Genomic DNA, 24,792 nt, shown 5'->3' with positions numbered 1-24,792 from the left:
AAAGTAGGGTTGCCTTTGTCATAAATGAATGACAAGTTGCTTCAAAGCCATTTGCAAAACAGATGTCATCGTCTTGCTCCATGGACCAGCTTTGCAGCTGTGCTTTAGGAGCTGGAGAACTTTCTGTGTAAATATTAAGGAAAATTGCGCGCACAGAATTTATAAATACGCAGATTTGGGGTAGGTTAGTTTATTTCTGCTTTCTGTAGATAGAAGTAAGCATCTGAACAGATTTATAACTTAAAAAATTATGATGTAGTTTTTGGTAGAGTGAGCATATCCAGCATGAGGTTTGTTTTCTAGTAGTGACTGATGCCCCTAATTGACAACTCATGCTCCAGTGTGCTAGCTACTGCCCAAATGCATTGTAGAGTTAGCCACTCAGCTTTTAAATGGTCTTATTGATGCTACATACTGCCATTGCCATGAGATTGTTCTCATCAAGAGAACTGCAGGCTTGGGTAGAGATCACGTCACATATGCACATCAGATATGCTTTTTAATTAAAGTGGTCTATCACTTTTTCTTTGTGGGTAGTATTGAACTGAAAGCGTTCTGAAAATCTTTTTTGTTTCTGCCCAAGCTCTGATTTGAGGTTGTCATGGTTACATTGTCTTCTTCCTCTTGCTCTTCTGGTGTTCATGTGGCTTACAGAGATATGCTTAAGAGCATATAGCTTAGTTGACTGTACAGTCTTCTAGTTTTCAGTACATGTGTAGAGCTGCAAACAGTCTCTTACTCTACCTAGAGTGCAGGTATGCAGTATCACTTTGCTGTATTTGTCCTTTATTTTTATTTGGAATCTCTGTCTTGTGAGACAATATTTTTCTGTCATCCTGTATGGTTAGGTTTCCAAATGCTGCTGACACAAAAAAGTTCATTCAATGTTAATACACACATAAGCTTATTGAATATATTAGGAGAATCAACATTAACAATGTTGGGCATGAGTAACCTAGGGAAAATTTTGTAATCCAATGGTAAGCACACAGAGTATCCTCAAAGAATAATGACAGTCTAGCCAGAAACTGCTAGCAGGCTAAAAAGCCACTGAAAAGGTGAAAAAATAATGAAAGGAATGTTGGTTAAGTTTTGAGTCTGTAAATCAACTTATGGCAGTTCTTTCTATTGTTACTGAACCGTAGCTACTGGAACATAACAGAGGAAAGCTAACTTTCATCAGAATTGCAGGATAACAGGTGGTCATGGGGCATGTTATTTTCAAAAATTTTAGGTACTGGGTACAGAATTTTAGTAAGTTCTGATGAAAGGGGTTAGGTTTGTCTGTACTGGCATCTAAGAAGATTTTAATTAGTCCACACAGCTGATAGTAGAGGAAGGGCTGTGAAGCTTGGTGCTGCTATAAAATGAAGTTGCACTTTCCTGTGTGCTTCCCCTCTCTCTCTCTCTGACTCACCAGGACAGAAAGCACAGAATTACAAGAGTACGTATTTATTCATGCACATGAGGTGTCCCAGCCAAACTGGGGCACCTGGGTGTGGTTTTACACAGGGTTCTTACACCTTTACTCACGCTTCTCTCTTGCTGTCCCAGTCTCTCTCTCTGTCTTGCACTACACTTGTCTTCTCCCTGTATCCCCCGCCCCAGCTTTTCCTCTCTCTTGCTTTTCTAGCCTGTCACAGACCCTTGCCCTCCTTGTGCACTTTCCCTGTCTCTCATGCCTGTGCTTTCATCATCCCTCATACTTGGATGTTCCCTGCCTTTTCTGTGTGGAGACTTTACCCACCTCTCACACATTTGTGCTTCCTGCCTCTCACGTATGTGCTTTCTCTCCTCACAGTTGCTTACCTCTCTTCCATGGGCTTCCCCACTCTCCTGCTCTCCTCCCCAGTTCACTTCTGTCCCTCTCATGCTTCTGTCCCTTTGCAAGCGTGCTTCCCCCTGCCTTATGCTTCCGCGTGTGCTTTCCTCCTCACATACTTTCTCCCTCAGACTTCTCCTTTCATGACTACCCATCGTGCTTTTCCCCTCTCTCATGCTCACTTTCTGCCTCTCCCAGTCGTGCTTTCTCCTTCTCATGCATGCGTTCTCCCTGCCCTGTGTGCTCTTTCCACTTTCTCTAATGCACTTCTCCCCCTCTCATACAGCCTTCCACCTTCTCTCACATGCCTCTCTCTGTCTCTCTTGCCTGCTTCCCTCTCTTATATGCTCTTTCCCCGGCTGGCACACTTCTATCTCTTTGGGTGCTCCTTTCTTCCTCTGTGTGTTCCCATCTTGCAGCTTCCTCCTTGCATGCTTCCCACTCTCATGCGTGCATTCTCCTTGTGCATGCTCTTTCTCCCTCTTGCATGCATGGGAATACTCTCCCTCTTTCACGTGAATGTGCTTGTCTTTCCTGTGCTTACTTTCTTGTGCACATTTGGTCTCCTGTGTATCTTTGTCTTGTGCATCCTTCTCTCTCTTGTTTTTCCTTTTTGTGTCTTCCTTTCCCTTCTGTATCTTTTCTCCTTTCTTGCGTGCTTTGCTATGTCTCACAGATATTCCAGTTTGCACACAGACTCAGATGCTTTCAAATTCAAATTCCTTGCACTCTTCCTCTGTCCCAAGTTAAATCTTTTACCTGGGTCCTCCTCCTCTCTCACATCTTCTCTCTTGCATACCTTTTCTTCCCCTAGCCCTTCCCTCCCTCATTGCCACTTTGCCTCTTTGTCTCTTACTTTCTCCTCTGTATGCTTTCCAGTCTCTGACAGACTTTCTCTTTCTTTCATGCACTCTCCTTCTCTTAAGCTTGCAGAATCTCTCTTGTGCTTTCTCCTTCCCACTCGCTCCCTGTACCTTCTGTCTGTATAGCTTTTCCACTAAATCTGTAAAGCTTCTCCCAGCCATACCCTGCTTTTGGCTTGTCTTGAACCTGATCTTCTTCCCCTCAGATTTGCATTTTCCTTCCCTCAGGGATTTCCTGTCTCTATCTTTGAAGCTTTCTTAAGTCCTTCCACGTACACAGTGGCTTCCCCTCCTTTCTTCCCTCTGTCATTGTCTCCTTGTTCCTCTTCCACTTCTCTGTTGTTCCTTCCCACTTCTCTCCCCCTCTCACATTCCCTCTCATTCTGAGGCTTCCCCTCTCTATCTCTCTGCACCCATATTTCCCCTCTCTCTGACAGCCTTTGCCTTATTCTAATGTGCTTTGCCTATCCCTCTTCTATGCCCTTATCAGTGATCTGTATGAGAGGATCGAGTGCACTCTCAGTCACTTTGCAGATGACGCCAAGTTGGCTGGGGATGTCTGATCTGCTGAAGGGTAGGAAGGCTCTGCAGAGAGATCTGTAGAGGCTGGATTGATGGGCCAAGACAGTTGTATGAGGTTCAGCAAGATCAAGTGTCAGGTCCTAAAATTCAATTACAACCCATGCAGTGCTACTGGCTGGGGGCAGAGTGGCTGGAAAGCTGCCCCCAGCTGGGGATGCTGGTTGACAGCAGGCTGAACATGAGCCAGCAGCGTGCCCAGGTGGCCAAGGAGACCAGTGGCATCCTGGCCTGTATCAGCAATGCTGTGGTCAGCAGGACCAGGGCAGGAACTGCTCCCCTGTACTTGGCACTGGTGAGGCCTCATCTCAAGTTCTGTGTCCAGTTCTGGACCCCTCTCTACAAGAAAGACGTTGAGGTGCTGGAGTGTGCCCAAAGAAGGTCAAAAAAGCTGGTGGAGGGTCGGGAACATAGGTGTTATGAGGAGTAGCTGAGAGAAACAGGGTTGTTTAGCCTGGAGAAAAGGAGGCTGTCATTCTCTGCAGCTACCAGAAAGTCCTAGCAAGGCGAGGGTTGGTCTCTTCTCCCAAGTGTCATGTGATAGGACAAAACGAAGTGACCTCAACCTGTGTGAGGGGGAGTTTAGACTGGATATTGGGAAAAAATTTCTTCACTGAAATGATTGTCAAGCATCGGAACAAGCTGCCCAGGGAAATAGTTGAGTCACCATCCCTGGAGGTGTTTAGATGTGTAGATGTGGCACTTTGGGACAGGGTTTAGGGGTGGACTTGGCTGTGCTGGGTTAATGGTTGTAAATAAAGATCTTAAGATCTTTTCCAACATAGATGATTCTATATGCTCTGCCTCTTGCATGTATGTTCCTCTCATGCTTTCCCTGCTACCTGATGCTTGCTTTCTCCTGCATGTTTTGCCTCTCCTGCTTTTCACCTGTATATTGTGCTGAGCCTCTCTCACGTGCTTTTTTCCTTGTAATTCCATACTTCCCTATCTCATTGTCACTTTGCCCTAGTGCTTTACCCTTTGCCTCTTGTGTGTACTTCCCTCCACTTATGTGATTTCCCTTCTTGCATGCACTTTCCCCCTCTTCCACACTTCCCCCCCTTAGGTACATTTCACTCCCATGTGCATGTTTTCTTTGCATGCATGCTGCCTCTCTCTCACACACTTTGCCTTTCATGTGAGCAGTGTGCTCTGCCGCTCCCTTGTTTGTGCTTTGCCTCTCATGTGTTTTACCTTTCTCCCTCACTCACTTTGCTTCTCCCATGGTTTGTTTTCTCTTGTGCTTCCCTTTTTGCATGTGGATGTACTTTGCCTTTCTCTCTTTTTTGCTTGAATGCATGTTTTCTCTCTCCTTGGTCTTTTGTGCTCATGCTTTACCTCTTGTGCATATGAGCTTTGCCTCTTGTGTGCATGCTTTGCTACTCTCCTTCTCTTATATGCATTTTGCTGCTATCTTATGTGCCTTGCTGTCAGTGTGTCAATTTAGGCACTTTATTCTCCTGTTCTGTCTTGCTTTTGTGTCTCAGGTTCTCTCCTGCCCTCTCATGCGTTTCCATCTCTCAGTTTTTCCCTGTTAGCACTTTGTCTCCCTCACGCTTTCTGTCTCTCACAATCGTCCTTGTCTCACTTGCTGTCCCACTCTCTGTCTCACTACTCTCTTCTGCTCACTATCCCTCCCTCTCAATCACACCCCCCAACCATTCCTCTCCCTCTCGAACTCTCCATCTCACTCTCCATCTCTTTCTTCTCACCTTTCTCATCCCCATCAGTCTCTGTCTCCATCTGTCTCTGGCTTCTCTTCTTTGCTACCTCTATCTCTTCTGCTCTGTCTTCTATCTTTCCCTCTCCCTGAGATGTGCTTTTCTTCTCTCAGTTGTATCCCTGTTCCACGGCTTTCCTTCTCTTCCAGACATGTTTTGCCTCTCTCCCTCACTCACTTTGCTTCTCCCATGATTTGTTTTCTCTTGTGCTTCCCTTTTTTCATTCTCCCTTGCTTTGTCTCTTGCACTGTCTCCATTCCTCATGTGCTTTCCCACCTCTTGGCACATCCTTGCAAGCACTTTCCCTCTCTCTTGTGCTTTCAGTCTATCACTTGTGCTTTCCCTTCACTGCTTGCTATTTCTCTGTTACCCCCCTTCCCTCTTTTTTGCTCTCAGCATCCCACTCTCTCTCTCCCTTTTCTATCCACCTGTCTCTTGGGCTTTCCCTTTGTCTTAGATGTGCTAAGACAAAGCACGTCTGTATTTCTCTCTCCCCCCTCACAAATTACTCCCAATCTCACTTTTATGTTTCTTCTCTTTGTTTAGCTTCTACCTCCTTGTCTCTGCTTGCCTTGGTCTTTCTCTGGACTCCCTCTCTCTGCCCTTCCATTTGTCTCTCTTAGATATGTTGTCCCTCCTAGCAGTGTACTTTTTCACTGTCTTAGTTCCCTCTGGCCTCCAAACCTTTCCCTACCTCTTGGCCTTGTTCCTCCCCTCTCACAGAAACTCTGTCTGCCTCTTGTAGGTGTGCTTTTCCCTCCCATTCTGATCAGCCTCCTTTTTCACAGATCCTTCCCCTCTCCTACAACCTTAAACACATCTACTCTCTCTGATGTATGTTGCCTCACCACATGCATCACTTCTCTCTTGGTTTCCTTATCTCTTACATTCTTGTGAGCATCTGTGCTCTTGCATGTTTCTTTTCTATTTTCCATTTCTTCCATGTTCCTCACTTTCCTCCCTGGTGTCTTCCCATTGCTTTCTCTTTCTCTTGCTCTCACTTTTCTTTTGCTCTCATTTTTCCTATGTATTTTTCTCTCTTCTACCCCAAATTCCCCTTCTTTCTCACGTGCGCTTTCCTTCTCTCTCTGATAGGTTTTTCCTCTTTCTCTAACATGTTCCTTCTTTTGCAGTTCTCCTCTTTTGGTTTCACTTTACCACTTGCTCTTTCTTTTGCTTGTGCTATTGCTTGCTATCTTTTGTTGTCCCTCTCATGTTTCCTTTTCCCCTCACTTTTCCTCTCATCTTTCTGAATCCTGTTCCCCTGTCCCTTCCTTGTTCTTCCTCATTTTCCCTCCCTCTCTTTTGCTTTGCTGCTGAGTCTTATTTTCAGTCACCCCTTGCACACTTGTCCATCTCTGAAACATGTCCTTTATTGTGTATTGTATTCCCTCATTTATGCTTTCAGTCTCTCTCCCATGCCTTCCCCTTTCTGTCATTCATTATCCCTCCCTCTAATGCACAGCATGCCCCCCACTGTCCTTGTCTCTCTTGGCTGCATTTCTGTTCCTTACACACACTCTGACACTCTCTCATGCTATCCTTTTGTGTCTCATGTGCTTTGACTTGTTTATTTCTTTGTTCTCTTGTGTTTCCTTCTCACTATTGTGCCTTTTACTTCTCTGCCTTGCATTCCCAGTCTCTTTCCTTATCCTGCATGCTTTTCTCCCCGTTGCACAATTTTCATATCTCCTTCTTCCAGTTTTCCTTTTGTTCATGCTTCCTGTACTTTTCCTCTCTTCCGCCAGCCCTTGCTAACCCTTGCTATCCGTATATCTATCTTGCTTCCCCCCTTCACTCTCATACTCTCCTGTACTTTCTCCCCTTCACACTCTTGTCTCTCTCCCATCTCATTTTATTTTCCTTTTACTTTCACTTCTTCTCTCTTCCCCCTTCATTTGCCCTCTCCCTCTCTCAAATGCTTTTTGCCTGTATAATCTTTCTTCTCTGGCATACTTTCTCTCCCTTCCCTCTCCTTTCCATAGTTTCCCAAAGTGACATGCTTTCTTCTCTCTTAGCCTGCCTTCTCTCAGGTTCCCTTGCCCTGTCACATGCGCTTTGCATCTCTCCATAGTTTCTCAGCCTTGCATGTGCTTCTTCTTTATCTTGCACTTGCTTATCCTTCTCTGCCCCTCTCCCTAACATGCGTTCTTTTGCACAATCCCTTTCTCTCCAGCTGGTACCTTCCCTCCCTCATGCTTTGTGCATTATGCTCCCCCACCTTCTTTCACGCTACCCCTCTCTCCCACAATCAGTTTTTCTCAATCCCCTTCTTTCTCTCACTTTCCCTTTTCAATCTCTTGTTCCTCTTTCCTTGTCTCCCTTCCCCCTTGCTCTGTCCCTCCTTGGACGTTCCCATCTCCCCACTGTGTCTCTCTTCACCCTCCTTGCTTTAACTTTTCTCAGACATTTTTCCCATTCACTTTCCCTGCCTCATGTGCTCTTCCTTCTTCTTTACTTTCTTTGCCTCTCTCACACTACCTCTGTCATGACCTTCCTCACTCTCTTGGATGCTTTGCCTTTCTTGACTGCTGCTACTTTCTCTTGCGCTTCCCTCTCGCCACTCCCACTTCTCTCTGTCATTTTTTCCTCCCCTGTGGGTGCTTTTCCATCTAGGACACATTTTTCTACTTTAGTGCATGCATTTTCTCTATTTCTCATGCTTTCCCTACCTCTGTTGCTTGCTGTCTCTCTTCTTATTGCTAGCTACCCCTACTTCTTCTTAAGTATCCATCTCTTTTGCCCTTGTTATCCCTCCCTCTTTGTCTCTATTGTTTTCCCATTGCCTCAGTCATGCTTTTTCTCTCTCTCTGATGTACTTGCTCTCCCCTTTCCCTCTAGATTTCTCTCTCAAGCATTCACCCTGTCTTGATCACCCCACCTGACATGCTTCATCTCCAGTATGCACTTTGCCTACCTTGAGCTTATGCTTTGCCTCATTCAGATGCTTTCCTGCTCTTGTGGATTCGCTTTGCCTCTCTCACATGGAGTTGCACTCTCTGGCATACTTCCCTCACTGATGTGATTTCCCTCTTGCCTGTGTTTTCAGTCTCTTAGGTGGGCTTTTCTTGTCTCTCTTATGCTGCCCATTGCATCTCTTGCCACCCTCTCTCTGGTCCCTTCTCTTCCACTACTGCTCTCTGCCTCAATCCCTTTCCCTCACCTTGCCTTCTCTCCCTTCCCTGTTCCTAACTGGCATAGTTCTAATGTCTCTACCATCCCATGCATGTCTCTCTCTTGGATCACACCTCTCTGTTTTCTTTCTCAGACATGCTTTACCTCCCTCTTTTTAGTGTTTTCCCTCTTACTTTCACTTCACTTAACTTGTGTGCCATTTCTGTTGTGTTTATGCTTTCTCAGGTGCTTCCCTCTATTGTTCCCAACTCTTCATCTTGCATTCCCCCTCTCCCATGTGCTTCATCCCTCTCTCACACACTTCTCTCTTTTGATTGCATTTTTCCTCTTGCTTGCATGTTTACCTGTGCTTTTTCTTCCTCCCACTCCTGCTATCACTGTTTGCTTTGCCTTTCTGATGCTTCGCCTCTTTCCTTCTTCTGCACTTCTACTTTTGTCTCTCACACCTTCTCCCTTTCTCAGGCTTCCCACAGCCTTTCCTCTTTCAGTTGTGCCCTTTACCTCTGTGTGGTGCATCTTGTCTGTCTCAACAGCCTCCCTCCTGCATGCATCCCCCTTTCTCTCATGTGCTTCCCCTCTCACATGAATTCTGCCTGTCATGCTTTCATTATCTCCTGTGTGTGCTTTTCCTTGCTTGCTGCTCTCATTCTTTTGCACTCCCTGCTCTCGCATGTCTTATTACTCTTCATTTCTGTCTTTCTCCCTCTCTTGCATGCTGTCTCACACAATTACCCTTCCAGTTTGCTCTTGCAATGTCACTCATGCTTTTTGTCTTGTCTAGTGTCATTCTTCCCTCTCTTCTGCTATCACTGGCACTATCTCTCTGTCTTGCTTCCTCTCTTTTTCTCTAGCTTTCCCCCTCTCATCTCATTCCTTTTTTTCATTTTGTCCTCAGTTCTCCCCTACCTCTCTCTTTCTTCAACTCCCACCCTCTCTGTCACTTGCCTCCTCTTCCTCACACACTTTCCCAGCAGCACATGATTTGCCTCCCACTCACCTGCAGTGCCTCTCTCTGTCATGTGCTTCTCCTGAACTTAATATCATTTGCTGATCTCATGCTCCCCTCACCTCGTGCTTTCTCACACACACTTTTCCCATCTCCACCTCATATCCCCTCTTTAACACACATCTTCCCTCCTGCCATCATGCAGTTTGATTATCTAGCATGTGCTTTTTGTCTTTGTGCTCGCTCTCTCGTGCTTTGCTTCTCTTGCATGTGCTTCCTTTTCCTTGTGCTTTACTGTTTCCCTTTTTAGCTCATGTAATGTCTTTCTCACTAACCTCCTCTCTCATGCTTTCCCACCTTTCTCACATTTTTCCTCTTTCTTGCAATTTTGCATTCACTTATGCTTTCAGTCTCTGGGTCAAGCTTTCCCTGTCTAGCTTGCTACTTTGCTCTCTATTACTCTCTGTCCTTGTTCCACTTACTACCCTTCTCTACCTTTATGTCTCTCACTGTATGTTTCCCTCTCTGTCATATGGCCTTACTGCTGTCTTGCATGTTCGTGTCCTCTCTCTTGAATATGCATTCCCTCTGTCTTTAATGCACTCTCATCCCTTTTCTTTCTTTCTGTATCTGTCTCACTTGTGTTGTCACCTTGCCCTTGCACACCTTGCGCCTTCTGTGTTAACTTTGCTCTTCTGCTGCCCCCTTTTCTTGCATTGCTGTACAAGGCACACAGTTCTCTCTCGTCCTTGCACTTCTCTTACTCCTGCTGTCGGTTTCCTGTGTTTCTTTCCTCCCTCTCTTATGCTGTCCCTTTTGATCTCTCATTATCTCTTCTTGCTTTCCCTTCCTCTTGTTTTCCTTTCCTTCTCACATGCTTTCCTGTTCTTCCCCATCTTCTCTATGCTCTTCCTCCATCATGCTGTCTCACTTCATCTTCTTGTAGTTTTCTCCCTCACTCGTGTGCTTCACCGTCTCTCATTTCACTTTACCCCCTGCACATTCTGTCACTCTCACTGCTGCTTTCTGTCTCTCACTAACATTCATCTCACTGTCTGCTTGCTAGTTCACTCTCTCTCTGCATTTCTCTCCTCCATAATTTTATTCGTCTTGCTGCCCCCTCACTTTCCCTCTGAAATTCTTCTCAGCGCTTCCTGTCTTGCTTTCTTCCTCTCTTTGCCTCTCACATACCTTTGCACTCACTGTCACACACAGGTTCTGTCACTCTCACATACTCCTCCCCCACCACTCTATCTCTCTCGGGGTCTCTCCCTCACTCTTGCACCCCTCTCTGGCTGTCCCTCCCCTCCCACCCTGACTGTCCCTTTGGCTCCCTCTATCAGACATCTCTCACACCCTACCTCCTTTTCTTTATCACACACTTCCTTCTCTCACGTTCTTGATTGCTTTCTCACACTTTCCTCACAGGGCTTCCCTTCCTAGCATGCTTTCCTTGGCTCTTCTGCATATGCTCTTCCCTACCCCTACTGCACTCCTTACATTTTTTTCCTTTTCTTGTGAGTTCCCTCTCACACATTTTGTTTCTCTTTTATTCTTCACTGTCTTTAGTGCTTTCCCTTTACCACATTTGGTTTCAGTTGAACAGTCTCCGTCTCTCTTGCTTGTTCTGCGCTTATGCACAGTGCCTCTCTCTTCTCCCGACCTTCACTTGGTCTTTCCCCCCCTCTTCTCTTTTGCTCATGCTTTCTGTCCCTCTTTCACACATTCCATCACTTTCCTTTTAGTTAATGCTTTAGACTTCTAGAATGCTATCCCTCTCATGCATGCTTTTACTTTGTTGCATGTGCTTTTTCTTTTGTCTAATGCAGTTTTCCTTGCTCATCTTTGTACACTTTCCTCTCTTGTGTGTGCTTCCCCTCTCTTTTCTGCACACTACCATTCATTTACTTTCTCTCAAGTTTTCCCTCTCTTGCATACATGCTTTTCTTCTCTCTCTGTAGTGTCTCTCGCTCTTCTGCACGTGTTTTTCCTGTCTTGCACACTTTCTGAATCTCACAGACTTCTACTTTCCCTCTATTGATTGTTCCTACTCTCTCTTTCTGGCTTGCAATTTCCTGCTTTTGGGCACCTTTTCCCTCCCTAATGCAGCACTTTCCCTCCCTCTCTCTTGCTGACTTCCAGGCTTTCCCTCTCACTGTGCACCTTCTTGTTCTGTCACATGCTTTTGGTCTTTCGCATGCGTATTCCATCTCTAATGAACATCTCTTTTTTTTTTTTTTTTCCTGTACATACATTCCCTCTCTCACATTTACCCATCTATTTTCCCATGCTTTTCCCCTTTCTGGCACCATTTCATTCTTTCTGTTGCACCTTTCCTCTCTCATGTGCACATTTCCTCTCACTTCCCTGTATGTGCACACCCTCCCCATTCACTTTCAGTTTCTTCCTTTGATACGCTTTCCCTCTTTTTTTTCTGATGTTTTTCATCTTTCTCTCATGCTTTTCATATTTCTCTCAGGTGCTTTCCCTTACTTAGTGTTCTGCTCTAACATGCACATTCCCTCTCTGATACACTCTTTCACTTTCTCATACACATGCTTTACCTCTTGTTTGCTCAAGCATTCCTTATTTCTACTGTACATGTTTATTACTTTCATGCTCTCTTGATCTCTCTCATTCAACACATGTTCCCTTGTTGTGCCTACTTCCCCTCTCAAATAATTTCCTTCTTTGTTGAACATCTCTCTCACCCTGTTTCACTCCCTCTTGCATGCTTTCTCTTCCTCTCTATCGTGTAAGATTTCCTTCCCTCTCGAATATGCTTTACCTCTGTCCTGTACCTCTGTTCCTCTCTTGGACACTCTTAACATTCTTCAATAATTTCTTGATTTCTCTTTCCTCCCCTTTCTCTTCTAACCACTTCTCTGTCATTCACTCTTCCTTTAATGTGTGAGGTTTCTCTTCCTCTCTGGCACACAGTACATAACCTCTCTCTCTTTCACCATCCCTCTCTCATTGATGCACTTTTCTGCTCTTTCTCTCTTGATTTCTTTCCCTTAGGCACATTTTCCCTTTCTCTGTCACATGCCTTACCACAATTGCTGTCTCTTCATGCCCCCCTTTTTTCCTTTGCCTGTTTTCCTGCTCGGTCTTCACTTTTCCCCTGCACTTCATGTATCTTACATGTGTTTTTCTCACTTTTTCTTTGTCTGCCTTGCACTTTCTTTTGTTAACACTTTCCCTTATGTTATACACTTTCTCTTGTCAGGCTTTCTCTGTATCTCATGTTTACCTCCTGTACACACTTTGTTTTGCATTCTTGTCCCCCCTCTCACACATTCTCTGTCTTTAACACTTTGTTATCTGTCCACTTTATTTATAGATTTTGTGTAGGTTCTGCTCTCTTGTATATTCTTTCCCTTAATTTTGGGTGCTTTTCTCTCATGCCTGCACACTGTCCCTTTCTCTCACATGTAATTTTCCTCTTTTATCTTGTGCTCCCTCTCTGTTGTGCCCTTTCTTCTTTCTGTCATGTTTGTTCCCTCTTTCTTGCATGTGAGGGCTTTCCCTCTCTCATGTGCACATTTTCTCTTGCATGCTTTTTCTTTCTGTCCTGGGCTTTCTTTGTGTCTTCCTTGTGCAATTTTCCTTCTTTACGTCATGTCATCCTCCCTGTCTTACCCGCTACCTCATTGCTTCTGCATCCTTCTCTCTTGTTCACTCCCTGTCAATCTCTGCCTATGCTTTGCCCTTTCCCTCTCACTCTTCTTTCCTTCTTGCTTGCTGTCTTACCTTTGCTTTCCTTTCTCTCTGCCTGACTCATTTTATTCCTTGCTCACTCTTTTCTGTCTACTCTTTTTTCTCTCTCAGTCACACTCTGCTTTCTTTGCCTTGTTTCTATTAATATTTCTTTGCCTCTCCCTCACTCTGTCTATCCCACATGCTCCTTTCCAAGTCTCTGTCACTCTGTCGCCCTCTTTTCTTTGCATATCTTTTTGTCTTACTTGTCCTTTCTTTCTGCCATTGCTGTCCCACTCCACCTTTGTATCTTCCTCCTTACTGCCCTCTTTTTCATTCCCATTTTCACTCCTCCTTTCCCCTCAGTCCCCTCATCTCTCTCACACCCCCTCTACTCACTCTTTGTCTCTCCCAGTGTCGCTCCACCAACAGCACTACCATCCATTCTCTTCCATGCCTCTCTCTCTCCCTTCCTATCTCTCCCTCTTTCCTCTTACTCTGTGCTCCCTTCTTTCTCAGCCTGTCTTCACCTCATCTCCCTCTCATGCCAACCTTTGTTATTCTGTCTTCTTCACTTTCTCCCTCCAGCCTTCTTGTCCCTCCCTCTCACTTGCCCAGTTTCTCTATTTTGCTTCTCTTATTTCCATTGCACATGCAGTTTCCTTCATGCATGGTCTCTTTCCACCTTTGTATTACTCTCCTTTCCACTCCTTTTCTCACTCTTTCTTTCTTTTTCCCCTTGTTTCTTTCTCCTCCCCCTTGTCTCTCTCACTCTGTTCCCATTCTCTCTCTTTCCATTTATCTTTCCTTATTACTAGTCCTCTTTCTGTCTTCTTCCTGTCCCCATTCTCTCATTTTATTGCTTTCTCTCCCCCTCTCTTCTGCCTTTCTCTGCCAAATTTATTTTCCCTATTCTCTTCCCATTCTCTCTCCTCTCTGTCCCTCTTTCTCTATCCTCATTGTCTTTCTGTCTTTCTTTCTGTATTCTACCTTCTTCTCCCTCTTTTATTTCTTATCTCACCCTTCTTTTTCCCGTTTCCCTTTTTCTCACCTTCTTTGTCAATCTCTCTTTATCTCTCTCCTTTTTTTTCTCTCAGTCTTTTTGAAGGTTCTTTCTCCATTGCTCTCTCCCCACCATCTCCTTCTGTCTTTTCCCTTTCCTGTCACTCTCTTGCCCTTTCCCCTGTGTTTTCACCCCACACTCTTCTCTCTGTCTTCTCTTTTCAATACTTGACTTTCACACTCTCTTTCTGCATAAAGCCCCCAAACTTTTATCTCTTTCCTGCCCTCCTCGCTCTTTGCCCTGTGTATGCTTCTTCCCCTCTGTGTCTGCCTCCCTCCTTAGCCTTCCTTTCTGGGTTTCCACCTTTCTTTTATTTCCTCTTACCTTTACTCTTTCTCCCTTACTCTGTCTCTCTCCTCTTGCCTCTCCCTTTTTCTTTACTTCTCCCCATGTCCTCTCTTTCTCTCTCTGTGTACCTCCATCTGGATCCACCTCTCCCTCTTTCTCCTGCATTCCCTCTCTTCCTGCCTCTGTCCTCTCTCTCCCCTCTTTCACCATGATTGTTCCCTGTACCCCTCTCTCCTCACTCACACTCCTTTCATTTTCTGCTTATCCTCTTCCTCTCATTCTGCTTCCTCTCTCCCTTGCTTTCCCCTTCCTGCACTCCGCTGTCTCTGCTCCCCCCTCTCTCCCCTTTTTGCTCTCAAGCTCTCCCCTTTCCTTGCTATTGCCCTCATTCTTTCTGTCTCCTTTCTCTCCCTCTCTCTAACAGGTGATGTCCACATTTTCCTCAGAGCTGTCTTTTAAGTTCCTTGGCCCTACTGAACATACTCAAAGTGCAAAGTTAACATCTGCAATTTTCTGAAAGTTGTGTTCTGTCTGTTTGCTTTACGTTTTCTGTGTCAGAGCCAAGATTACCATTAGAGTATCACCAAAGCTATGGCATGAAAAATCCTGTGCTGATTTGTCTGCCTTCTCGGCTTGAGTCCAGTGAGAAAGAGGGTCTGCAGCTGCTATATCAAGGTATCTTCCTCAAAAATCAAATTGATCTTGCACTTCATTTCTTGCCAAGATTAAACCATTTTTGTTTATTGTTCCTTTTATGCTTCATGGTATTAGCATTGTCTCCTCATTTGCAGACATCCTAGGGTATGGGTTTACAGATCCTACTGTAATCCATTTTTTTCCCAAGAGAAAGTGTGTGGGGCTCCACAGTCTTTATGCTAATGATGAGTATTGTTCTTTTTAATAATTCAGCTTAGTGTAAATTATTTGTAAATCCAACACTCCTTTAAACTTGCCGAAGTAAAAAGTGTGTATGATACTTGGGCTTAGTAAGAGTATCCCTGTGTAATCCCAGAAGACCTTTCATTGCACCACAAGGAATAAAGAGTCTCTGTGCATTGTGCCAGAAAAAGTTATGAAGAAAGTTGAGGGCAGTATTCTGACACAATGCATGAATTATACACAGTGCACTGAAGAAATTGTCCCCCCTTTCTCTTCAGTACTTTGGACATTCCTTCATTTTAATTCTGAAACGGATTGGAGCATAGTACCAGCTTTATTTCTTCTCTTAAATTCATAAGAGCTGCTTGTCAATGCTGGTCTCTCGGTGGTTTATGCTGCTATTCAAGCAGATGCAGAGCCATTCAGAGGAACAGTTCTGGAAGGAGGACCATATTTGCAGACTTTTGCTTCCGTCCTTCTTCATTGAAGGCATGTTTCTGGATGTAACCTGTACTTTTTACTGTTAATGGCCTTGTTCTACTCTTCTTACAGTTTTTGTGCTTTTTCGCCATTAGTGTTCCATAGTCCTCGGTTCTGAATAACTGAATCCTTGGTTCTGGTAGCTGTGGATAGGACTGTACATGAGATACTGTCCTTCTGCGTTTATCTAGGATTTTTCTGTCTCCTTTTCTCACACCTTTTCTTGAAGTTCACAAATTCTTCTTGAGTGTTTGTGTTTTTGCAGTGGCAAGAGTAATTTGAGGAGAGAGCTGTTATTTTAGTTGTCGCAAGTTTAAAAATAGTTACTGTAATGGAAAAATAGAAGAAAGAATTGACTCTGCCCTCAGTGCAGAAGAGTGAGCATTGCTTCACAAAATAATAGAACAGCCCAGATTGGAGACACCCGCAAAAGATCATCTGGTTCAACCTTTCATGGGAAAGGGAGAGCCTCCATGAGATCATCTAGCATCCTCTCCAGTCTCATGTTGAAAATCTGCAGTGATGGGGATGCTACCACATCCCTGGAAAGATTGTTTCCATGATTGATTGTTCTCACTGTAAAACATGTGTTTCTTATACAGAGATGAAACCTCTGCTGGTGCAACTTGTACTCATTGCCTCTGGTCTTCTCCACGTACTACCTGGTGAGGAGAGCACCTCCATCCTCTTTGTAGCCACCTTTACGTACTTCAATACTGGAATGCTGTGACAAAGTCTCCCTGAGCCTTCTCCATGGAGAAGGAACCTAACTCCTACAGTCTTACCTTGCAGAGCCCTTTGATCCTCTCCAGTCCTCCTTCAGACCCTTTCCAGTCTGTCCATGTCTTTTCAGAGTGGTGGGGGCCAAAACTGAACATTGTACAATGAACATACTTGTCAGGTATGGCCTGACAAGCCCTGAGTAGAGTGGGATGATCACGTCTCTCCCTGCTAGTAATACCCCTGAAAATGCAGCCCAGACTGGTTCACGTGTTGCTGCAGCAGTGCTCTCCTGATTCATGTTTAACTTGTTGACTGACACCCCCAGCTCCCTTTCAGCAACACTCTTTCCCAGCCACATGTAACCTAGCCTGTGCTGGGCTCTTTGGTTATCCTGAGCTGGGTGCAGAACTTTGCATTTGTCTTTGCTAAACTTCATACAGGTCTTGATAGCCCACTCCTCCAGCCTGTTCAGATGTCTCCCTTCTGATGTGTCCACCTCACCATCCAGTTTAGTGTCATCAGCACGTTGGTGAGGGTGCTTTCAATCATCCTACCATCTAGATCATTTATGAAAATGTTGAACAGTTTGGGGCTCAGTATCAATCACTGGGGGACCCTACTTGTTACTGGCTGCCAGCCTGAGTAAAAAATATTGGTCACCACCCTCTGTGGCGTTGTTGGCCAATTTCCTGTCCATACTTGAATAATTTGTGCTTCACCTTTCTAGAAACGCGTTGTATCACTGTTGACGTGTCCTGTTAGACTGGCGTATTTCGAACTGATAAATTTTGAATTTAATTGAAAGACTTGATAACAGTCTGTGTTAAATTTGTTCAGACCCTGCCTGTCAAGAACAATTGCCGGATGCAATTTTTCTTTACACCTTTGGCTAAGATGATGAAGAATAACTGTTTACAAAGATGGGCAAGGAGCCCACAGATGCAACTTAACAGAAAATTGAGCTATAAATGTCATTGTTGCTCCTTGCATTTATGATACCAATGTAAAGTGGTTCAGGTTTTTTTCTACTGGAAGCCTTCCAAAATGTTAAGTGAATTTTGGAAGAATATTGCAGAAAATGGAATAACTATGATTTGAAATACTTACTATTTGTGTTTTGCTTGTTAGGAATTTTGATGATTTAGTTATATCTTGTTGCATTAAATTCTGGGCCGGTGTCAACAGGAATAGACTGATTCTGCTTCTTTTTTTCTTGGATCTGAACAGAATAACACATGCTAAGGATAACCTGAAGAGAAACTTTGGGGAATTCTTGGAGCCATGAAACAGGCAGGAACAGTCACTGCATATATACCAGCATGGGTCACCACAGAAGTAGTGAGAAAAAACATATCAAGCATAGCACTTGGGATTTCATGAAAATCCTGTGTTTGAAGAATGGCTGGAAATCAGCAATAGCCATCATAGCTTACATGGAGAAAGCTGGTTTCCTGAATCAAAGGTACCTACTGAAAAAGAGTGGCTTCTTATGAAGAAATCTAGAGATTGCATGGCCATGTTGCCTAGAGTGCAGTTTAGTTATTTCTTTGTCTGCAGTCCTGAAAAAGACTCAGATGTTTGAGCTTGTGAACTGTTTTCTCATTTCTTTAAAGGAAGGTGAAGACCAATCAAGTAAAGCCGAAAAGCAGAGAGTTTCCAGTACTCTTAAAGGTGATTGCCACAGGATCGTTATTTGGAGAAATGAGCACATTTCCAGGAGTTTTAGAAGCCTTTACTAAATGTACAGTTGATTTCTTACCTGAGCAATTAAATGATGATAGCAGACATTCAGAGTGGCTGTTCAGACCTTCCAGCCCAATGCCAGCGTAATTGGATTTCTACTTACAGTCTAATATAAATCTTTGATAGGTATGCAATTTAGGGGAGTTCATTCAGAATGATTTTCAGTGGCCAAGCCTGACTAAATATGAGAGAAAGGAATCTGAAACGTAATTGATACATGCCCTGCGTTTTAGATAGAGTTCTGTCCTAAGCAGATTAGCTAGCAGTGGGTGCCATTGGGAAGAGTCAGCTGTTCTGTTTGAGTGAGACTGCTTATTTTGCAGACAGGGTGTTCACAGCACAACTGATTATGCCAGCAGTGAAAACAGGAAAAAACGTTGATATGATTCTATTTTTCCTGTTCTTGATGCTGAAATGAAGAGAATTGAAGCTTCAGGTCTTAATAGATTTTTACAGCTAAATCATTATGAGAACCTGCTGAACCTTGTATTGCAGTCCACATATGCTGTAGTCCCCTGTGACTTACTGCCACAGACACTTGACCTTGCTCGGGCAGTCGTAGCTTCTCTGCCTTTCTTACTCGGAAAGAGAATGCACAGGAAAATCAGTAATCATCCCCAAGTTCCATAATTTCCATGCTAATAGAATATACCTGATAACCCTTTTAGCCTGCTGGCAACCACCCTTTTTTACATCTGTCCATTGATGGTGTCTGGCGACAAAAATTGTGACTTTATAGAATTAACGTAGTTCTGATTGATGCTCTGTGCCAGAGTTGATCATGTAAATCTCCAAAGGACTCCAGGTTCCTTTGGAACTGTGTTTTTCCTGACAATGCAGGATTCTGTGCTGTAATCTAAAAAGGCCTTGCAAGAATTATAATGGGTGAGAGTGGGACATGTGGGAAAGACGTAGTAAATTTGTTCTTGCTGATAAACTGATTGATATTCACTTAGATCAGAGAAATTTCATACAGATTGCAGATACTCTTAAGATGTTGCAGGCACTTGGAGTGCTACAAGGGTTTGTTTCTGACTGCAACCCTTTATTAGTATATACAGGACAAATTGACAAAACGCCAACTATTTTTCAGAGACCACTAAAAAGGGACATCTTGCAAACTGAAACTGCAGAATGCCTGGAAAGAAAAGTGCCACTTAATACAGGAAAAAATGTTAATACAGTAAAAATTGCCTTAAAATAGGCAAATTTAGTAATAAGAGATTACCTAGGCAGTAATATTCAGCTGAAACGCTCCAGAAACAACCCTCCTCCTCCAACTCTAGAAAAATTGCAATACTAGGGTATTCCTTGCTCATATGCTTGCATGTTTCTAAAGTGTTTGTTTGATTTGGTGGGTTGGAACAAGGGTGGGAACCCTTGTAAAGCAGTATATTTTAAAATTCCTTGTGGATGCATTTGTAGGGCTGTCTGGGGAGCTTTTTGCTTGATTTTTAAACTACAAAATTTGTTGCCACCATCTGCTGTGTATTCTGTATAACTGGGAGATATATTTTCACAAGAAAAGAGTTATTTTTCTTTCTTTTTTTTTTTTTTGGCACCATATTTTTTTCATTTTGCAAGCCTTGTATTTACCCATTTTAATGGCACCTTAGAGACAGATTGAGAGGTGAAAGATTTGTTGACAAAACACTGGCAATCAGGATTTCGGATATCCAAAGAAGCAGAAAACCTATTAATAGCACAATTTCTTGGCCATATTTTTCTACGTATTTAACATTAAATTAAAAGAGATGATTTTTGTTGAAAGACAATATGTGCTCTAGACCGTACTTAATGCTTTCAATCTAAATATGGCATGTCTAGTGATGTGAATCTGTAGTGTTCTTTGCTTCAGAAGCCTCCAAAGTCATTGTTTTTTTTCTGGATCTTGCATGAAGTTTGGATATGCTTTGTCATCTTTAACATTTGGATTTCTTATTCAAGTCCTCATAAGTAAACTTGCTAAACGAGCTCAGTATTAGGCTGACTATTCCTTATTTTACTGCTTCTTTGTGCAGAGGCCTTAGTATTGGGCTGGTTTTGTCAGAACGTGGATGTAGTGTATCCAGTTTATGTCTCTCTTCTCCTTTAAATGAAGAAAGGCATTAATTGCTGAAGAGACAGTTTGGTATGGAGTATTTACAGATTGATGCCTTAGATTTGTCCTTCCATTATTTTTACTGCAACAGCAGTGAGGTGTTGCAAGGTTATTCATTACTGGCTGATCCAGATCATAAACAGTAGGATACATGAGTGGCATGTCACAGCCAGCTTTCTGTGTTCTTCTGGTGACTTCTTTCAGAATCACTCGGGAACCAGCTGAACTAGCTGTATTGTCATGGTGATGTTATCAAAAGCAGCCTGTTCCCTGGCTGCTGCCTTCCTGTGGCCCGGTTCCTTGTGGTCAGTGTGTGTGTAGAATGAGCAGAAGGAGTGCACAAAGTCATTACTCTTAGCTGTTCGGCAGATTTTGTCCCTGGCTGAAGCAAGAATAAAGGATGGTGATGTGCTTGAAGAAGTGAGTTGTTGCTGTAGCATCAGAACAGCCAAGTCAGTGTAACTGGCTTGTGCTCAGTCATTCCAATGATGTTTCCTCAACAACACACATGTGAACCCTTTCACCAGTTCCAAAATAAACCCAATTATTCTGCTATTGAACCCCACTGACAGTTAAACTTTGTGGATACAGTGTGCTTTTGTTGCCTTCTCTAAATTGCACCACTGCATTATACTGTGAAACTGGCCAAGATTTTCCTCTGCAGGTGGCTGTCCATGTTTTTTTTTGAGAGGTGAAGTGAGTGCTGAGACCTTTTGGAAGTAAAGCTGTTATATAAGCAAAAAACAGTCCATCATTTTGATGATATCAGAATGTGGGAAGAATTGTAACATTGACTTGGGGATTCTTTGGCAGTAATCAGAATATGAAAATGCAAAATTTAAGTGTTACTAGTAAAGATCCCTGTGTGCTCTCATTTCAGTGTAAAATGAAATATCTAAAATATTATGTTTACCTAATTTTTCATCCAAAGGAGTGAATACATAGAGATTCAATTCGAAATAAGCTTCTGGACAGTTTCTTCATAGTTAAAAAATAGCTATTTAAAAAATTTTTAACACCATTGATTTATGATTAGGATCTTTTTCACCGTAATGCACTAAATGTGTTGTTAGGTGAGCACAAACTAGAGAAAAATATATGAACTGAAATTTAATTTTGAAATACAGGGCTCTTGAAAGACCTGGATATGTAAGTCCATAGACACTCACTTCTTGCTTTTAGTATTCCCTTTAAAATCCCATCATTGAGCTTAATAAATGTGATAGCCACAACCACTGATAGCTTTCATCTAGATGGTCTGTGGAGTGCATTTTTTGACTCTAGAAAGTGGTTTAAAAATTAGCTGTTTGCCCTATCTGACTCAAAAGCCATTTCCCATGTCTAATCCGTTGTGTCATTCAACAACTGCTTTTTTTACTGCACATACTGTTTTTACTCAGCGTGAAAATAGCTAAGACTGAGTGAACTGCAGGTTGTTAAATTGTTGTCAACAAAATTGGTTATTAAACGTAAAGCTGGTTATTTACACAAGCTCACTAAAGACTAAAATAGTTATACAGAAGCGGGGAACAGCCTAGTTCACTCCCAAGTCACAGTTTCCTTGGCTAAACAGCAAGGGAAATACTCTTCTGTGAACTAAATGTATGTTTTGCAGTCATTCATGCCTGCTGTTCTTAGTTGATTTTTCAACTCTGCTTTCAACACGACCTGTTCTTCCTTCCACTGAAAGCCTTGGGAATTTAAATCTTGACTTCACTGGAAAACAGGGCTGTATCCTACTTATTTTTATTTAAAGAATAAGAAATTTAATGGTTTATGTAAAATACTGCATTCTGTAGCTTACTTAGTCATAAGTGACTAATTTACATCTCACAGAAGTGCTAGTCATGTTAAATTTTCATTACTTGGAACAAGATCAGGATTAAAAACTGGGAGGAGCAGAACAGATTCTCAGATCAGGACCTCAGTGTAAAACACTTCTGCATTTTGCCAGTGAGTTCTTTTGGGAACTGATGATGTAAAATGTTTTGATAGGGAGAGGAAAATGTTCTTATTGTTCCAGCAAAATAGCTTTATTCCTTCCTTTTGTCTGAACAGGTAAACATCTGAATTTGGTCTGAATTAGCCTCTGCAGATGTGGTCTGGGGAAATTGGACAGGCGCCAACTCAGCATCGTTTCTTTGAGTTGGCACTTCAGGAGAGGGAGAACAATCAAAGTGCATAAAACCCTTTCACTTCCATTTTCATCTGAGTCTTGTCACCCACCAGAATACATCAATGTGGCAGATTTGGACCATGTAGGTTACACCTGGGGCAGACATTTCCTGCGATACAGCAGACCCAGCTGAGCTAAAGCTGCTGTGACAGGAATCCTGTGTATTGCTCCTGCAAGCCTAAGAATATGGTGTTCCCTGGAGAATGTTATGTTAGCTAGCTTTGCAAAGCTTTCCAGTAGCACAATTTTTATGTTGTTTTGAAGAGTGTTACTGGCTATGGGCAGCAGTGTACTCTGGCAAGTCTTGTGCTCTTTACAAGGGGCACAGACTCCATCTGGTGATCCTCTGATCAGGTTAGGAAGCTTTGTGAAGAGAACTGAAGTCTATTCTCTTCCTCTTAACATTCAAATTCTGTGGAAAGGCACTGGAAGGCCAACAGGAGACAAAGCTATCTTGAAACTGCCTAACGGAGACTTTAATAGTTAGAACAAAATATATTAAAGCACAGAACCATTTAGGTGTGAGGTGAACTACTGGGTACCTTTATTGCAATGACAGTTGCTATGCTTACACCTCACATACTTACATGTTATAGCATATATAGAGGTGATAAGAACAAGCTTTATTAGTTACATAATCGCATCAATAATCAGCTTTCTAACACGAAATGGAGATCTGTGAGTATTCCTTGCGTTGCAAAATACTGCTCAAGAGTGGAGGAACTCCAATGTCTTTACTAAGTTTGCCTGAGAATAAACTCCTCTGTTTTTGTTGCCAGGAATTCAGCAGCAGTGGGTCACGGCTGTTTCTGCTACGCCCTAATGCGCTCAATTCCAGTTGCCATCTACGTCGTTTTGGTGACGGGTCTGCGGTACCACCTGTTCATATGGAGTGTCTTCTCTCCAAAACTGCTGTATGAGGGAGTGCATGTGTTCATCACAGCTGCTATCTGCCTGTTCTTCACAGCAATGGATCAGAACCACTTTCACAGAGTGCAAGATTGAAAGATAAGTGTGCGGTGTGCCATTCTGCGTTGCGAAGTCCGGTGTCACTGGAATGGAAGAAGGAAAATAAAGGCTTTATTTGAAGAGAATTTGAAGAGTAACCTTGTTTATTTGGGTCAGGGTTTGAAGGGTCTGTCCAGTGTTAAAATTGAATTTGCTTTAAAAATGTTGAATTGAACTGTTTTTTTGATAACTTCTCTTCTGTAGCTGCCATTATAACGCTCCCCAAATAACAGAATGGTGATATTACATGTTTTGAACCTTAAAATGTATATCTTAACATAAATACAGACCAGTGCCTCGTGGGCACTGAGAAAATCTTCTGCACGTACAGTTTTTTTACCTTCTTAGACTACAGGATCCTAAAAATATTCAGGACTTCTTGGTGCTGTTCACAAAATCTTCTGTCCGTTAGCCTCAGGGGGTTTTTGTGTTTGTTTTGTTTCTAGTGGAGGCATTGAAATTATTACTAAATTATTGTTCTACAAATATCCCAGGTAAGTGATTTTGCTTGTTTTGCACGGGCAGCAAGCATTTCTATTTAAAGGCAGCATTTTGTTTGTAAGGTGAGTGCAATCATTATCTGTAATGGATTTCGATCTGCACTTCAGGCACTGAATAAGAAATGCTTATGGTCTAACAAAGTAATGAATCTTCTGTGGAGTCCATCCACTGCTAAAATGTTGTGTTTCTTCTTATCAATGTCTAAATGTTAAATCGGGTTTGTGGCGGCCATGCTGAACATTTGGCCGTGTTTTCCACAGGATGGTAGAGAGCTGTGAGCAGTGAATAGGAAAACAGCTTAATGGACTAAGTTACCAGCAGAATAAAAGGTGTGTTTGCAGTTTGCATCACCTTCCCCCAGTGACCTATCTCGCCATCTCACTCGAATGTGCTGTAATTAATTCCTAACAATGTTGTTTTCCTTGCTTCTGTCAAGAAGATATATGTTGATGACTACACTGACTATAAATATTCTTTATGTGTGTTTCTTTGCCTCATATTTTTGTCCATGTTAGTAGCTGATAGGATTTAATCTAAATATATTAGAGGTATAGCAGAAAAGAAGCATAGAGAGAACTTTTAACTTTTGTTATAAATCTGGAAAAAGAAAGCTTTCAAGACCTATAGACCTGATAGCCTATTTGTTAGGCTCATTAATACACTTTGCATCTCATACTTCAGATAAAGCAACCTTTAGTTTTTGTGTATTAATAACAGGCCATCTTGATCACTAATAATGAAGTTTTTTTCACCTGTAAAGCAAGCACAATGTTCAATACGCTGGCAACGTATTGCCATTCACTGTGAGCTGCTGGGAGATGTAAAATTAAATACTTCTAATAAATCACTTTTCACTGCAAAATATGGTGTTAATGTAGTACAAATTTATCATTTTTATCATTCCCAATATTCTTCTGGTTACCTGTTGGTGAGCAACCATGTGGGCATTACCAACATATTCTCTGTTTGCTCACTTGGTTAATTCCTAAGCAATTATCCCTAACATTCAAACAGATTATGTTTAAAAAATATTTGACTCAGAGAGAAAGAGTGCTAATAAAGAGA

General features: G+C 42.7%; 1 protein-coding gene across 5 annotated transcripts in view; it reads left to right on the top strand.

Moving 5' to 3' along the window:
- The window catches only part of PIGG (phosphatidylinositol glycan anchor biosynthesis class G (EMM blood group)), an 86,681-nt gene extending 62,092 nt beyond the window's left edge, over positions 1-24,589 (top strand). The window contains exons 13-14 of one of the 5 annotated variants that reach the window (XM_064642156.1): positions 14,675-14,791; positions 22,998-23,069. In XM_064642156.1, coding sequence (XP_064498226.1) covers positions 14,675-14,753 — 79 coding nt within the window. In that variant the 3' untranslated portion in view covers positions 14,754-14,791; positions 22,998-23,069. The other 4 variants (XR_010426788.1, XR_010426787.1, XM_064642155.1 and 1 more) reach the window with 4 other exon arrangements.
- Positions 24,590-24,792: the final 203 nt, after the last annotated feature.

This window comes from Pseudopipra pipra, chromosome Z (assembly GCF_036250125.1).
Source record: "Pseudopipra pipra isolate bDixPip1 chromosome Z, bDixPip1.hap1, whole genome shotgun sequence".
NCBI lineage: Eukaryota > Metazoa > Chordata > Aves > Passeriformes > Pipridae > Pseudopipra > Pseudopipra pipra.
The sequence above is the reverse complement of the archived record's forward strand: the minus strand, read 5'-3'. Positions and strand labels throughout refer to the sequence as shown.